This window comes from Embiotoca jacksoni, unplaced genomic scaffold (assembly GCF_022577435.1).
Source record: "Embiotoca jacksoni isolate LCO1_2020_lvr unplaced genomic scaffold, fEmbJac1.0.p SCAF_4, whole genome shotgun sequence".
Classification (NCBI taxonomy): domain Eukaryota; kingdom Metazoa; phylum Chordata; class Actinopteri; family Embiotocidae; genus Embiotoca; species Embiotoca jacksoni.
In genome coordinates, this window is record NW_027185392.1 from 23,508,009 (window position 1) to 23,523,726 (window position 15,718).

Consider the following 15,718-nt stretch of genomic DNA (forward strand, 5'->3'; position numbering starts at 1 on the left):
TCCACAAATGCAGGTTTAAATGGTGCCGACGACGGATTACTTGGAACATTTTATTCCTTAAAATGTGTCCGTTACGAAACAGCAGGAGGGAGTGTCAGTGGGCTGCAGGAGTAAAGAGAGAGATGTTGTTTTAAAAATGCATACCTGCCCAGCAGCACCTGTCGAGCAGGTTGGATCGGATACATTTAGCAAATGGGGGGTGAGGAAGGAAGAGTCAACGGCCCGATGGAGGAAGTCAAGAGGAGAGGAATGTGTGACAAGTGACATGCAGACACATTGAGGATCAATAGCAGGAGGAGAGAGAAGGACAGTCGCCACGGAGACATCTGGGACATCTTCATGTCTTTACCACCGCTGACACCAGAACACAGTTTGAAGCTGCTTCAGTGCTCAGAAACAGGTGAGGCATGTGAACTGGGATAGAAACATACTGGAATCCTTTCTCTTTTTGATATTGTAAAGTTAGTGTCTGGATAGGATCCATGTTGTTCGACTACACAAGCCGGTTGCAAAACGCTTTTAGTTATCTCAAAGTATGAGTACAGTTTGTTTCTATTTTTACTATGTTAGTAATGACACATCACATCTTTTACATGCCTCTAGGTGAAATGAAATTGCTCTGGAGAAAGCGTATTGTTAAGTCGATGTAATGAGAGTGATCCGGAGGGTGGGGTCAGCTGAGGGCCTGTTCACACTGCAGCTTCACAGCTTCACCACGGTGAGCTGGACGCATGACACGTCCTCACGTGGAACTGCTCCCTGAATGTGCTGCTGACAGTCGATGTCCAGCGTTGGTATAACGGCAAACTGCAACCGACGCACAAAAGAACGGGTTTATATATGTGACTGGACGTGAACCTCACCTTTCTGACAACCCCGTTTTATTCAGGAGATTTCAGGATGTGTTTGATGACAAGAAAAGCCCCTTTTATACAGCCTCTACCGGGCTGGCTCGGCTTTTTGGGGGGTTTTTTCCAAAAAGGAGGTAAAAAGGGTGAAAGTTGAGGATAGTACCTGAAACTTGGTGCCTTTTTGGTATCCTGCAAACTCGTCGAGCTACCATAATGGATGTTTGTTTGAAATAAAATCTGACAAACAGCCACACATCGAGAATCAAAAACAGTTAATATTTCAGTAGAGTGCGGAGCAAAACAACAAGGAAATGACTTTCAGGTTTTGAGTTTGTTTTATCATGGTCAACACATCGAGTCTAAATGTTCCAACCAAGCCTGAATTTCCTGATCTTTCAAAACAACCCATTGTTTCAGTGTGTGTGTGTGTGTGTGTGTGTGTGTGTGTGTGTGTGTGTGAAGCATGCACTCAGTCACACGCTAACAGGATCTCTAACAATGCAGCTGAGCGTTGGTGGTGCAACACTCATTCCTACTACTGAAGAGGATTCATTCAGGTTAATTATAGTTTTGGCAAAATATTAAAGGAAGTGTAGTCGATTCATATTTTAAAGTGTGTGAAATAATCACATGTGGCCTGTGTTATTCTAAAACTGCAAACATAAACTTTTAGCAGCCCTAAAGCTGAATGACATCTCTAAAGTTTATCAATATTGTTATTATTATTATCAATCTTGGGACAAAATTCTAAACTTCTTACCCTGTGATTTAAGTGAAAGTAAACAAACAACTGTTTTTGTTTTGTTTTTTTGTTTTACTTTTTGTTTTTAATAAACTTCACAAAGAAAACTCTTTCCTCTCAGTATAAAGAAATAATAACTGGCTGTGGATATGAACATACATGACTAACTCACCCAGATGCAGAGGAACTGTGGACCGGAGACCGGGAGATGATTTTGATTCTAATCCCATCATTAAATTGGGTAAAATGGCCAAAACACAAAAGGCTTTCTAGTTTGGAGACAGGTGGAAAATTAGACATTAGGGAATTCCATTCACTTCCATTTCTAAGACTGTCCATCAAAAGGATCAAAATGGCCAAAAATCAAATTAAATGGACAAATAATTCTGACATTTCACCGCTTCGTGATAATTCCGTTTTTTTCCTGTGAAGGTGTGATGTACGAACTCTCTTTACACAGATTGTGATTCTTTATTAATACTGCTAAACTTTTGTGTTTGTCAGTGCTCACACTACTGCACTTGTTGGTAGAAATGTGCAGTATTTGTGACATATTACATGTGGTAACATGTTTTCCACATGTGCTACCACATATTAAAACATGTCTAAAACCTTTCCACATATTTTTCCCAGGTGATCATATGTTGCAACAGGTGGTAACGTGTGTCGTGGAAAACACGGGACACGTCTATTTTTTCTGTAAAGTCATTTGGAAGCTGTATACATGAATTATATCTTTCACAACCAAAATAGGAGAATACACAAAGGGACATCAACAATACAGTACTTCTGTCCATGTATATTTTGCACAGGATATTTTGGACAATTTGATATGTTGTCTTTGCTTCGGTGTATTTGCATTAAATGTTCACATTCTGTTTTTATTTACATTATACACTACACATTATACATTATATATGTTTTAAATTACTTACAGTATTTTGATCTTTGTTCTGGCGTCTCTCGTGCAGCTCAGCTTTGAGTAACGATGGCGCTGCCTGCTGCCTTTCTGTCCGAGGACCAGTTCACCTGCTCCATCTGTTTGGACGTGTTCAACAACCCGGTGTCCACACCATGCGGCCACAGCTTCTGCCAGTCCTGCATCTCCTCCTACTGGGACAGAAAAAGAGGGGGAGGCGGTTCGAAGTTTTACCAGTGTCCGCTCTGCAAGGAGTCCTTCCGCAAGCGACCGGAGCTCCACATCAACCGAACCTTGAAGGAGATCACCGAACAGTTCAAGGAAATGGCCAACACCGACGTCCCGATGGATGGAAGAGTTGGAGGAGTGGAGCAGCAGCAGCAGCAGCAGCCGGCCCTGCCTCCGTTTGCCAAACCCGGTGAGATGCCAGAGAGCATCTTTGCTGAGATGATGATGCGGTTCCAGCAGCTGCCCACATCCAGCAGTGACCCAGATCCACAGAGCGCCAGTCGGGCCTTCCAGGCTCAGAGCGCCGAGCACCAGGGCCGGCCTCCACCCTACTCACCGCCGCGCAGGTACTGCATTACAAAAGGGTTGGATTCAACCTCCTCTTTAACGCCACGCAAAAACACTGAAGGAAGGGGAGTGAATATAGTGTAATAATACCACAAAATAAACACAAGATCTGAAAGATACTGAAACATTCATGAATTTATGGTTATAATGTTTGATTTGCCAAATAACAATCAGGACTGCAGAGGCTGAGCAACTGACACAATCAACAGCGTCCGGAAGATGTTTCTGAGTTTAGATCCTAACAGAAAGGTCAAGTGGATTATTTGTCCTAAAAGCAGAAAGCAAAGGTGGAGGATTCCTTCATTCATTTAAAACGGGTCATCTTCTTCTGTCCAGAGCAAATCTTTCAGAGGGATACCTCGGTTTTTGAATGTTGACTGTAATTATAAATACTCCAGGAATACAGTGGTGATGCTTGTTAGTGACTTTTGGTTTCATATCCTACACATACGAGGTTCTATCTGACACGTATAGTTTCAGACTGACTCGTGTTGTTTTCCTGTCAGACGTCCCACATCGTTTAAATCGAATAAATCTGAGCACCCGTGGGTGTTAAAATGAGGCGTGGTGGAAGTGTGTTGTTGCTGCGTTGCTGCCTTGAGGCAGCTGAAAGCGACTGATGAACAAACACCTGCAGGTGTTACGTCACACCACATTGTTCAGAGAGGATTCTACTTCTGTAGACAGGTGGGGGCACGATGCATGTACGAGAGATTTGAAAGAAGATTACCATGTAAGATTTTTATTGTGAACATCAATCTGCGTTTCTTCTGCAAACGATGTTTCTGAGCACATTTAATTTCAGTTCCAATCGTTTTACTGTTTTTACCTGTGAGGCCCTGAGGGCAAAAAAAAAAAAAAATCAGTTCACTTGTTTTTAAATCAGTACACTGAATTGATGAATCTATTTTTCCCACTAAGCCAGTGTAATAAAAGCCAGTTGACCTGTTAGCATCGGCACATGAACAAAATCAACCAGAAAGCTTAGTTTATTCGGACAGCGGCTGAAAGTTGCCGGTTTTCTGGCTCACAGGAAACAAACTCTCAGATGTAACTGAGCTGCCGACCGCTAACAGCTGCTTTATGATGACACAACTTTAATGAGCTTCGGTCAACGTAGTTTGTGTAACTTTGTTTAACTAACAGGTAGAAGACAGAGGAGAAAGGGTTTAGTGCACTGATGCTGATATGAAACTGATGCGTTGTCTTTGTCTTTGTCTTTGTCGTCTCTATTAGACTGAACTTCTCATGGTCTTGTGTTCGAAAAAGCAAAAAGTGCAAGAAATTAGAACATCAAATCACAATACTTGTTGAACTGCAAATACATATATATAAAATATATCAAATTGACACCCAAGTACTGAGACAGAATCAACGTGGTAGAAGCGCATGTCTCTATTAGCTTGCTGTGAACTGTAAATGATTTATTGTCATATGTTGAACTTTTGTTTTGACTAGTAATTCAAAGAACGTCTGCAAATATTACTCATTTGCATTTGTGCTGGAAATAGTGATTGTTTTTCATTATCAATCAGTTCTTTGTTTTCTTCTTTAAAATGTCAGAAAATGGTGAAAATGTTGACCAGAGTTTCCCAAATTTAAAAATGCTTCCGAAAATGTTTTCTTTTTATTCCCAACCAACAATCCACGACCAAAAGTTACTCAGTTTAAAGTCACGGAAGACTAAAGGAAATATTCACGTGGACCTTCAGTGAAAATCACGTTATCGACCTCGGTAACGTCTCCATGTGGTGTTTGTTACACAAATTGAAATAGGCCGTCAACACCATGACTCAGCATTTCTGTTCGTAAACTGCAGTGACGTCTGTTACATACCTGAGGAACCAGTCCTGTCAGCTTCCTCACCGAGGACTTTCATAGACGTGCATACTGGATGAAAGAAAAATGTGGCGGTGCACGTCACTGAAAGGCATTCAGGGATGAGTTTTTAGAGTTAGATGTGGTTACAGTCAGTGTTGATATCCTGGTTTCTGTTTATTACAAACAACATTTCTACCCGTCACTAAGTTGCATATTTATTACAGCACATGTAAAAGTTCTCAGGTTCAGAATGAACAGCAGAAAAGTAACTTTAACGAACATGTGACATGATTGTATTTGATAGCTCCACCCTGAGCGGTCCCGGGGACTCTTCCCCCGGTTTGCCTCGATGTCCCGTCCACCTCAGCGGTCTGGAGCTCTTCTGTCGGACCGACAACACCTGTGTGTGCAGCGTCTGTGTGGAGACGGCCGAGCACCGAGGACACGACGTCATCCCCGCCAAGAGGGAGTGGTACATCAAGAAGGTGTGTGTGTGTGTGTGTGTGTGTGTGTGTATACAGCTATCTTTGAGAGGACCAGTTTTCGTTTTAGACCAGTAGCGAGAGGACATTTGGACAAAGTGAGGACATTTTGGCCGTGCTCACCTCCTCCCATCCTTCAAAGGGCTTTTTGGGGTTGAATACTTGGTTTTAGGGTTCCGGTTAGAAGGAGGTTAAGTTTGGGGTTTGAGTCAAGGATTTCCATTATGTCAAGAAATGTCCCCACAAAGATAGTTGCACGGTCATCTGTGTGTATGTTTATGTCAGTAAATTAGGACTAACGTGATATTATTGTTTGACTGAGGTCATATTAAGGTTTTTACCCTTTTCACAACATCTTTTGTTAAGATGCTGGAAGCACGTGAGATCTTGTTTATAGTGAATCTCCAGTGAGATTAGGAAGGTTTTATCTGGAACAAACAGCAACAGAAGAGGTGTCACGCACTGGTATGACATCATATGCAGTCTAAAAGGTGAAAGACGTCTCATTAAAAGGACTTTATTGAACATGTGATGCTGCCTTTTTTTTACAGCGATGGAAATTCTACTTCCTGTAGCTTTCACACTTTACAGTATGTGAGCATTTACTGTGGTGTACGTGCACCTGCAGTGGAGTATGGGACAGACCTCAGGGATCAGGCTTGCAGTGGGTATTAGTTACTGACATATTTAAGTCTGTGTGTTTCCTGTCTTCTCAAGTCCCAGTTAGGTATTGCAGAGTTGGAGCTGAAGGATCTGATCTGTGAGAGAGAGAGGAAAGTGGAGGAGATACAGAACTCCATTCAGGAGATACGGGTGAGTTTGTTTAGCCTGCGGCAAGGCAAGGACCGTTTCTCACCGTCACTCCTGGTATTTCATATTTCAGTAATTCACATACGACAGAGGATCTTAAAAACCCCACAGAGGATGTTCAGTGTGTGAGTGAAGTGTACCGATGCACTCTGTTCAGACGGATCAGAGTCTTTGTGAGTTCTGACCATCTGATATCTGCAGAATCCTCAACACGTGGTACAGTCACCGTTAGCTGCTAATCAACGAGAGCAGTGTTCACACTGAGGCAGGCCGACCTGGTGAAAATTCATGCAAATGTTATTTACACGTTTGCAAATGCAAATAAGGATGTGTGAAGAGAAAATTGGAATCTCACATTTGTACATTTACTCTCAAATAGAAATGTGCTGCTGTGGCTCTTTATTAGTGTGTTTGTCATCTTGCAGATGAAACCCACACAAATACATATATTTTGGTACATACTTAAAAAACAATATATATTCTCAAATGCTAAAATCCTTAAATGTGTCACAGATACTGGTTTGTGCATTTCTCCGTCTTATTGTGTGAGTATTACAAGCTTTTCTAACAATGCTGGCTTTAAATAACATCACAGAATATTTATGCGAGTTCGGACTAAACAAACTATCACTTTGTCCCATTTGATCTTTACGTGTGCTCAGAATTTGCCGTTTTTCTAGTTGACAGCCGTTGAAAGGGCCGATCTGATCACACGAAGGCACAGGCGGCATTAGGATTGTCTCACTTTTCTCTCACTTCTATTGCAATCTGTGTTCCGATCAGGCTGCCGCTGAGAGAGAGGCAGACGGAGCTGTTGGAGCCTTTTCCAAGCTGATCTCCAGCGCGGCGCATCAACAAGCCAAAGTCCTGGAGGTAAAGACGTACGGACAGAATCTCATCACAATAACACGAGGCCTGTTCTGTTTCAGGTCAAATCAAAGTAATCAAGTTCACTGATTACTGAAATGATCATTTTGAAGAACATTCACCGAGCTGCCGAACATACGTGTTTCCTGTCGCTGCAGGTGATCGAGATGAGTCTTCGAGCGGCCGAGCACAGAGCTCAGAGTTTGCTGCGAAAGCTGGAGGAGGAGATCGCCGAGATGAAGAAAAGGAGTACGTCACTGAGCCAGCTGGCAATGACTGAAGACTACATACTGTTTCTCAAGGTATGGATGAAAGGATGGGTGAATAAAATGAAATGAGGTTACACAGAAATACAGAAGTGATAAATATGTAGCACTCCTCTAGTTCCTTCCCAAAATAAATCCACACCAAAGTACATTTTAAATTCAGTGAAGGAATCTATTGGGAGGTTTTCTGTGTCTTTTTAATGTAAACATAAAAGGCTGTTTGGAGAGCAAATGTCTCGCACTGTAATAAAAAAAACACATTTTTAAGTGAAAACATTTGAACTAAGAATAAAATTGTGCAGATTGCAAACAAACTATCCCCAATAGTTTTAATGGTTTTAGTTTGTTTACCAAACTGGCGGCTTTCTGCGTCACAAAAACGTTTGCTTGCAAGTTGAATTGGAGAGAATGGGACAAGATAAGACAAGAGTTTCTATTGGTGGGTTTGACTTGGAGCTTTGATTGTGTGTAATTTCCAGTTTCCAATCATTTAATTAAATGAGCTAAGCTATCATTTGTAAATTGACTAACCTTTCATGTATAAACGATGCGGCGTCGCTCTCCGTGGCCGCGCAAAGCTCGATCACTAAATCAGATGAGAAGCTGAAAAAGGTTTTGAATTTTTACTCCTTTATGTGTAATTTAATTGCAATTAATTTGTAGTTTAATATTTTATGGCTGAGATTGGTTACTGTGTGACGATGCACTCTAACTGCCTGATTCACATCCAATTCAATGTACAAGAGACTTCAACTTACAGCACTTCCAGAATCTGCTGCATCAGTCCTGGTGCCTCCTTCAGAGGTCATGTGGAGTCCAGTGCTGTTTTCCAGTCACATACTTCCCTTAGTACACTAACAAATAGTGCTCTTCTACAAGTACTCTTGCTTTAGCAGTGCAGGGATTTAGACAGAGTCGTGTTGTTTCAAATCAAACACTGCTGTTCCGCACTGACAGGAAATTACCTCATCATGTGAACACATCACCCTCCAAAATATCTCATTTTACCCAGAAATCAACATGTTTTTGTGTCCTGTGTTTAACACACTCAATAAACACACTGATTCTTCTGTCCAGCAGCAGCAGTGGAAAAGAAACACTTTGTGTTCAGGAACAGCTGCAGCTTCCTCACACGCTTTAATTTGAAAATCCTTCACGCCAAGATGGCGACTGTTTAGGGTGGAAAGTGTCCAGCATTTCAAACTCCTTTTTTGCCACTAGAGGTCGGCTCCAAAAAGCCTCCGGCTCCATAGACTCCCATTCAACTTCTCTCATCAAATCCAAAGTGAATAAAATGTGTCCATCAGTTATCTCGGTGTTGTTAGCTAAAGTCACTCCTTCTTATTAGTTTTCTGGAGGTCCATCTGAAAATAATCCCTCATTCATTAGAAAAGAAGATTCAAGAAGACCTGTTTTGGGGGCGTGTCTGTTTGATTGACAGGCCTGTGGTGCAGTCAGGTTACAGCCATCGGTGGGCGGGACGTAGTATCGTCAGGTTTCCAATCAGATCGGTCAGATCCACCGCTGGCTCCTCCCCCAGCTCGTCCAAATATGGTCACTTCCTGCTCCAAACCGCTCCGAACTAGCAAAGATGGTGACGGACAGAATCTGAACTGGAGGATTCATAACGTTCACAAACCAACGATGACATCACTGATGACATCACTGCTGGTTGATGACATCACTGATGGTTGATGCTTTTTTGGAACACAGCAAAGGTCTCGGTGGGTCAGAGCTGATTTTGTGTCACACAAAGGATCAACAGCACATTAAACAGGATTTCATAATGTTTTACATCAGAGACTAAACAACGAGACAAATTTTAATTCTCTGACATCTTTCTCCGCCCTGCAGACTTTCCCTACTCTGTCCACCCGTCCTCAGTACAAGGACTGGTCCGGTGTCTCTGTGTCGTCTCAGCTGACCTCCGGGCTGATCCTCAGGACTGTCATTCAGATGATGGAACGCTTTCAGGAGGAGATGAACAAACTCTCAGAAGTCTGTAAGTCCTGATCCAGACCTCGAGATAGTGAAGTAAAGATGTTAAATTCAGGGGAACATTTGGTCCAGTATGTACTGTTCACCCTTTACAACCAAATGGACCAACTTTACTGAGAACATCTTCAACTTGTTGCTGAAGGTCAAACAAATTACCATTTATTTTTAGTTCTAGAAGCTCCAGTGTGTCTCTTGTCTTTCTTATTTTGAACGATCATTTGTTCATTGTAAAAATGATTTTCTCTCATTGACAGGCCAACGATCCTCGTCAGACCAATCTGTTCCCAGGAACAACCCGAGTAAGACCTGATTATTAGCTAACAGCACAAAATGTTTCCATTTTCTGTTCCTGTCAAAATCAGTGAATTAACAACAACGTCAAAAACGTACATATGTCCTCTTTTCTTTGCAGAGGTGAGGAGGGTCCAAGAGTACGCAGGTAAGGTTTTCTACCCTTACAGTTTGTCGTCATTGTCCTGTTTTCATCGGTTATTTGAAGAACCAACCATCGCTCTCCGTCAGCTGACATCACTTTGGACCCCGGCACGGCCCACCCCCGTCTCATCGTCTCCGCAGACGGGAAGCAGGTGCACTGCGGAGAGCGGCACCAGTCGCTGCCGGACAACCCGGAGCGCTTCGACCGGGTGGTGTGTGTGCTGGCCCACCAGGGCTTCAGCTCCGGACGCCACTACTGGGAGGTAGGTGGGACGCAGCGTGGCGCCACAGACGCAGTCATGATTCTTCATGTGCCTGGAAAGTACAGGCTCGTCTGGTTTCACATGATTTGCAGGTTCAACGTCGGCACAGATCTGAACTTTCACTGTCTGATTTCAGGCTTAAAAAAATCACACAGGGAAATTATAGCTTGCGTGAAAAATAAATATTTATTCCATCAGTATTTTGCTGAGTAGAATCACAATCGCTGTGAATTCACTCACGATGTGTGTTCTCAGTGTGTGTCACGGTACTCAGACTACAGGCCTACAGTAAAGAGAGATTATTTGAAAGTAATTAACAGCACTTATTGAATAATATGAGGTTTTGGTGATTGTCCCAAATGAAAGCAGAAGACAGGACAGGACCTCCCAGAATCTTGACATTGATGTTGGCGGTGGAGTAGAGTTAGTCGATGACTGATGGAAACTTGGATTGAGACTCTCTGGAGGTGGTGATGAGGAAGAGGAGGAGGGGGAGGGGGGCGGGGGAGGGCTGCACATTATATTTAAAGAACAGGGACCAGAGACTGATTGGCTTAATGAGGTCTAATGAGGTCTAACGAAAGCGAGAAGAAAATGTTCCTTTATGATCAACAATGATCTGATTGGCTGGTTAGCTCGTGATAGACGGTGATGGACGATGACAGACGGTTCATCCGTTCATTCATCTGGCAAGCTAAACAGTTTCAAAGGTTTCAAAGGACGACTTCTTAGATCGTTCTGAGTAACCCAACGTCAGGTCACCACGATCAAATAAACAAAATTCCATCTGCAACAAGATTGTTGTCTGTTATTTATATTGGAAGTAAATTCCATCTGAAGTGGTTACCGTGACGATATGATGTCCACGTATCGTCAGATGACCAGACTGACCTTTCCCTCCGCTCGCCGTGGTAACGTGACCCTCACTGTCGTCTCGCAGGTGGAAGTGGGAGGAAAGACCGACTGGGATCTGGGAGTGGCGAGCCGGTCCGTCAATCGGAAGGGTAAGATCGCCGTCAGCCCGGCCTACGGCTACTGGTTCCTGAGCCTGCGGGATCGGACCGACTTCGCTTTCCGAACAGAACCGTCCACCAGCATGACGGTCAGCATCCGACCCTCCCGGATCGGGATCTATGTGGACTGTGATAAGGGGCTGGTGTCCTTCTACAACGTGGAGGCCAGAGTGCTCATTTACACCTTCACTGATTGTTTCCCCGACACCATCCATCCGTTCTTCAGCCCCTGCACCAATAAATCCGGACAGAACGAGGGTCCTCTCGTCATCTGGCCTGTCACAGTGACAGAGTGAAAGGAGCCGGGATACATGCTTCCATATTGAACACTGAGATGCACAAACATACCTCTGGACCAGATGTCAACACTTTCAGACTGAAGTCGGCAGCAGACCATTTTTTTTGTTTGTTTTCATATTCAGAATCCTAATATTTGACCCTATTTAGGGCTGAAATATTCAGACGCCTCATTATTTTTACGCTCATGAAGCTCGGAGACTCTCCCAGCTGAAGCCATAAAACCAATAAGATGCATTTATGCTGAAAATAAAGACTAAATCCACAGCCATACCAGCAGAGAGGTTGCTTCACACACTAAAAATCCAACTCGTATTGCAATTTTTTCTGACTCTTTCTAATGTTTTTTCCTCTGGCCCACATACAGGTCCACATGTCCCCTCGTGGTTGCCACAGTTTAGCTAAATGTCCGATAGAGGTTCAGCAAATAAACCCTAATCTGGCCCAGAACCTGATCCCTCTGGTCACGTGTAACGGACAGGAGTGGGAGGTGGACCCATGCTGTATTATTCTGGTAAACACTCGGGCCTCATACGCGTGTTTCTTCTGGCTCGGTTATAATCCTGTGGACTCACAGCACGATCGTCAGATGAAACTCCCACATTTGGACCGGTTCGGTGCTCACGTAGATAATCATGCTGGACACTGGAGGAGAGCAGCCACGTTAACATGTGACTTCTGAGCTGCACGGGATCCCAAATGAATTCGCATGAGATTCCCTGTTAGCTCATGAATATCTTAAGAAGTCTGACTTGTACGCCTCTAAAAAAGGTCCAATTATGTTGAACCGAAAGGTTCAAACTCATCAGACTAATTTCCTTCTTCCTCCATCCATCCTCCAAGAGGATTGTCATGCACATAAAGATAACAGGTGTAGTGCCCCCCCAAAAAATTCACAAATGTTAAAGCTTCATGGGTAAAAAGTAGAATTCAAACAACAGTATTCACACTTGCAGTTTGAGGTGTCCGTTGGCAGTTTGACCGAAGTGTTCCTGGGAGGAAGACTCCTCAGGCTGAAGGTGTTTTGTTTCCTGCCATATCCATCATAGTTAACATGCAGGATACAAGAACCAGCACAAGCTGTATGACAACAAAAGTGAATGGGCATCATGCCAGTCAGACAGAATTGATCACAGCAGAGTGCTTTTGCTTGTTTCACATTTGAATGTGTTTGTAAGTCGAGTCTGTTTTGTCTTACAGTTGTAGATCAACTTAAAGACAGCTAACTGGTGTATTATTGATGTATTTAAGTTGTCTTTCTGGTCTTTAAAGGTTGTCATCATTCAAAATCCATGACCACAGTAATTAAAGATGGTCGTCAAGAGTAAAAAGGGAAATTGAAATTGATTATAGAAAGTGTAAAGTATATTATAGAAGTTTTAAATTCTAAATGTTATGCAGGAATGTGATGCGTCAGTCTGTGATCCGTTCTGCTTATGAGCTGGAAAAGAGGGTTAGTGTGCAGCACAGCAGCCGGACAGAGGAGTCTGTTTTCAGACGGTAAGTAACAGATACCTGAACAGGTAACAGAGGCAATAATAACCCACCTTTCCACCTGTTACCAATGTACAATGTACACTTTATTACGGTGGCCCTGAAGGTCAAATGCACATTTTACAGAACACAAACATTCCAGAAAACACAAACATTTCACAAAATACAAAAACATTTTCCAAAACACATTTTCTGAATTTTGTTCATTTTTTGTTTTTGTGTTTTCTGAATTTTTGTTTTTTGTATTTCCTTAAATATTTTTGCATTTTCTGACATGTTCTTTGTTTTCGGAAATGTTTTTTGTTTTCGGAAATTTTGTTGTGTTTTCGGAAATTTTGTTGTGTTTTCGGAAATGTTTTTTTGTTTTCGGAAATGTTTTTGTGTTTGACCACCGTACTTTAGACTTTTAGCTAAGTTAGCTAAGTTATAACCAGCGCTTGCCTAAAGTCCACTGTTTAAATTCTTGTTTTGCTACTGATAGGTTCAGAGTGTGATTAGAAGTGTCTGGCAGTGATGTGGAAACTATTCTTACAATGTTAGATCTCTGTTTGATCAGAAAACAGCTGTAATATCACGCTGGTCATTTTAAGGTGGAGAACAGTGGAGTTGAGTCTGGTGGCTTTGAACAGAGCGATATGGGACTATTGGTATGGAGGCTAACATCCATAATACAGACACATTGCTTTTGATCAGTGATCCTTCAGGTATGTAGTTTCCCAAGTGGAAAGAATAAAGAATGCAAAGTTCATCCTGGTGAGCACGGTCAATGGGAGACCATATTATTACATGTTTGATGACATACAGGTTTTTATGACATCATGGAGGATGTTCATGAGTTTTTGGAGACAATGGACAACTTTTCTTTTTAACATGTCGCTCCACATGTTTTACAGAGACATTTTTGACTACATATATTGGTATGACGTTTTTATGAAATTTTGGATATAATCCCAGTGGGGGCAAATATCATTTGGACCCCCCCAATGTCGATATCATGGTTACGCCCTTGCACTACATAATTTACTGTAAACCTCTCAGCTAGCACTGGATTTAAAGCGGTGCATGTACACTGAAGGATCGACTGACCTATACATGCCGTCCAACACTCTGCAAGTTGGATCACAAGACGTAAAAGGTGTAAATACAAATTCAATGAAACGGAAACATATACACTGAACCCATTAGAGGGGGCTTTATTTAAATTCAGGTAAACACACAAACGGTCGAGTCCTGCTGGACACAAGTGCCATTAAAGGAGACGCACCGTCACAGTGAAACAACAAAGCGCAACAACATGTACACTCACTGCAGGCTGCACTTCCACAATCAACATGAACAGAAAATGTATTGAGAGTCCTCGTGTTCGGTCAGTCACGTGTCTTTGGTGGTCTGCAGGGATCACAGCTCCATTTCATCACTTCAGTCAACATTCACACTGAGTTTCTCGCCACCGGGATGAAAACGTGTTTCTGCGACGCCCACTGAGATTAAGCTCGTGCCCTAAAATGCTTTTATTTTGGAGAAGAAAAAAAAAACTCCTGCTTCTTTTGTCATCTGCAGGACACTGAACAAAATACCACAAAATAATCTGATGAAATGTTGCAGCTGATTCTTGCTGATTGCCACCTGGGTTCTTCTTAGAATCACTTCTCTTGTGATTCAGATTACAAAATATTTGTGAAAAGTCACTCAATAAACGATATGATGAAGGCTTAGCATGGAGTCTTTTACTCAGATGAGTGTATACTAAAACGATGGCATGGAGCTGATGATGGAATAAGAACACAAGATTATACAACTGATAATCTTCTTTCTTTTTTAATCCCGGATATGTGGTTTATTCCTGTAATACATTTGTGTTAAATTAGTGGCTGCATCTTCCTTTTTCTGAATTTACAATGTTATAAATCCAGCAGACATCTTATACTGGCGCTTCGTGCAGCCCCCCCTTAGTTCAGCCTGTAGTCTGTAATAAAAGATAAATAACATGACAGCTCACCAGAATGAAGACCAAATATCTCAGAAATCAGGGGCGTTGCAGACAGCATGATAAGAGAACGTTTAAACCTGAACTTTTGACTTCCTAAACTCTGACCACAGTTTGGAGTGTTGTTAATGAGAGATTTCAGTTTTTGATTGTCAATAAATAAACGCACAAATTTCTCCAAAAAAAGATTTTACTTTGTTATTAAAGGTTATTGAGTATAGATTGATGGACATACAGTGTCAGACAATAATATGCATTTAGCAGTAAATGTACAACCTACGGTGTGCTAAAGGTTAAGAGGTGGGAATACTTTCTGTAGATGACTGAAAATCACAAATAACATGACGTGTCCACAGGATAGTTGATTTAGTTGCACTTCATGACAGATAAAGATCATGAAAATGGAAACAAAAAAACGCATCTCATTTGCTGCTACAGCATTAGCAACAACAATAACAAGTAAATATAAATACTCGGTATACTGTATCCTTTGCTGATGTTGATTTAAACTGCCCTGATGTGCAAAAGTAAGTACATCTCATGGAAATGGTTGATTTGTTTTTAAACATATTTGAACAAGCAAACATTTGATTCTCTTTGAAACTCAAACAAATAACACACACATTTACATTTTGTAGTCATTTTCATATTTTAAATAAATAAAAAGACACAGAATTCTACATTTACCTTTACCTCCAAATCCATTAAATTACAATCAGGGCTTTCAGATTAGGTGCCAATAATTAGAATTACCTCCTTTAGGAGCGACCGTTTTATTTAAACCCCTGACATCAAGGGTCTGCTCTTCTCTTTGCTACCAAGAAAACACCACACTGAGTCGGATTTAGGGGCCATTTTGCACGAGCACCTTTGTGTTCATATCGATATGATCTATAA

At 42.0% G+C, this 15,718-nt stretch overlaps 1 protein-coding gene across 2 annotated transcripts; it reads left to right on the top strand.

The window, feature by feature from the left end:
• The first annotated feature begins 163 nt into the window (after positions 1-163).
• Positions 164-15,120, top strand: LOC138209693 (E3 ubiquitin-protein ligase TRIM21-like). Of its 2 annotated transcripts, none has more exons than XM_069168454.1 (11): positions 164-400; positions 2,565-3,087; positions 5,214-5,394; positions 6,109-6,204; positions 6,985-7,074; positions 7,227-7,370; positions 9,189-9,336; positions 9,587-9,631; positions 9,745-9,771; positions 9,855-10,030; positions 10,971-15,120. In XM_069168454.1, exons 2-11 carry the CDS (start codon positions 2,582-2,584, stop codon positions 11,337-11,339), a joined length of 1,782 nt encoding a protein of 593 aa, XP_069024555.1. In that variant the 5' UTR covers positions 164-400; positions 2,565-2,581; the 3' UTR covers positions 11,340-15,120. The 2 variants fall into 2 exon arrangements, with proteins under 2 accessions (XP_069024555.1, XP_069024556.1); XM_069168455.1 differs by having other exon boundaries at positions 2,570-3,087.
• Positions 15,121-15,718: the final 598 nt, after the last annotated feature.

What these genes read in the sequence shown, in the direction of transcription:
- LOC138209693 (XM_069168454.1), top strand. Translation starts at nt 2,582, where the DNA reads ATGGCGCTGCCTGCTGCCTTTCTGTCCGAGGACCAGTTCACCTGCTCC. An exon ending in GAACAAACTCTCAGAAGTCT is followed by an intron (nt 9,337 to 9,586) that starts GTAAGTCCTGAT and finishes TCTCATTGACAG; the next exon opens with GCCAACGATCCTCGTCAGAC. An exon ending in GAGGGTCCAAGAGTACGCAG is followed by an intron (nt 9,772 to 9,854) that starts GTAAGGTTTTCT and finishes GCTCTCCGTCAG; the next exon opens with CTGACATCACTTTGGACCCC.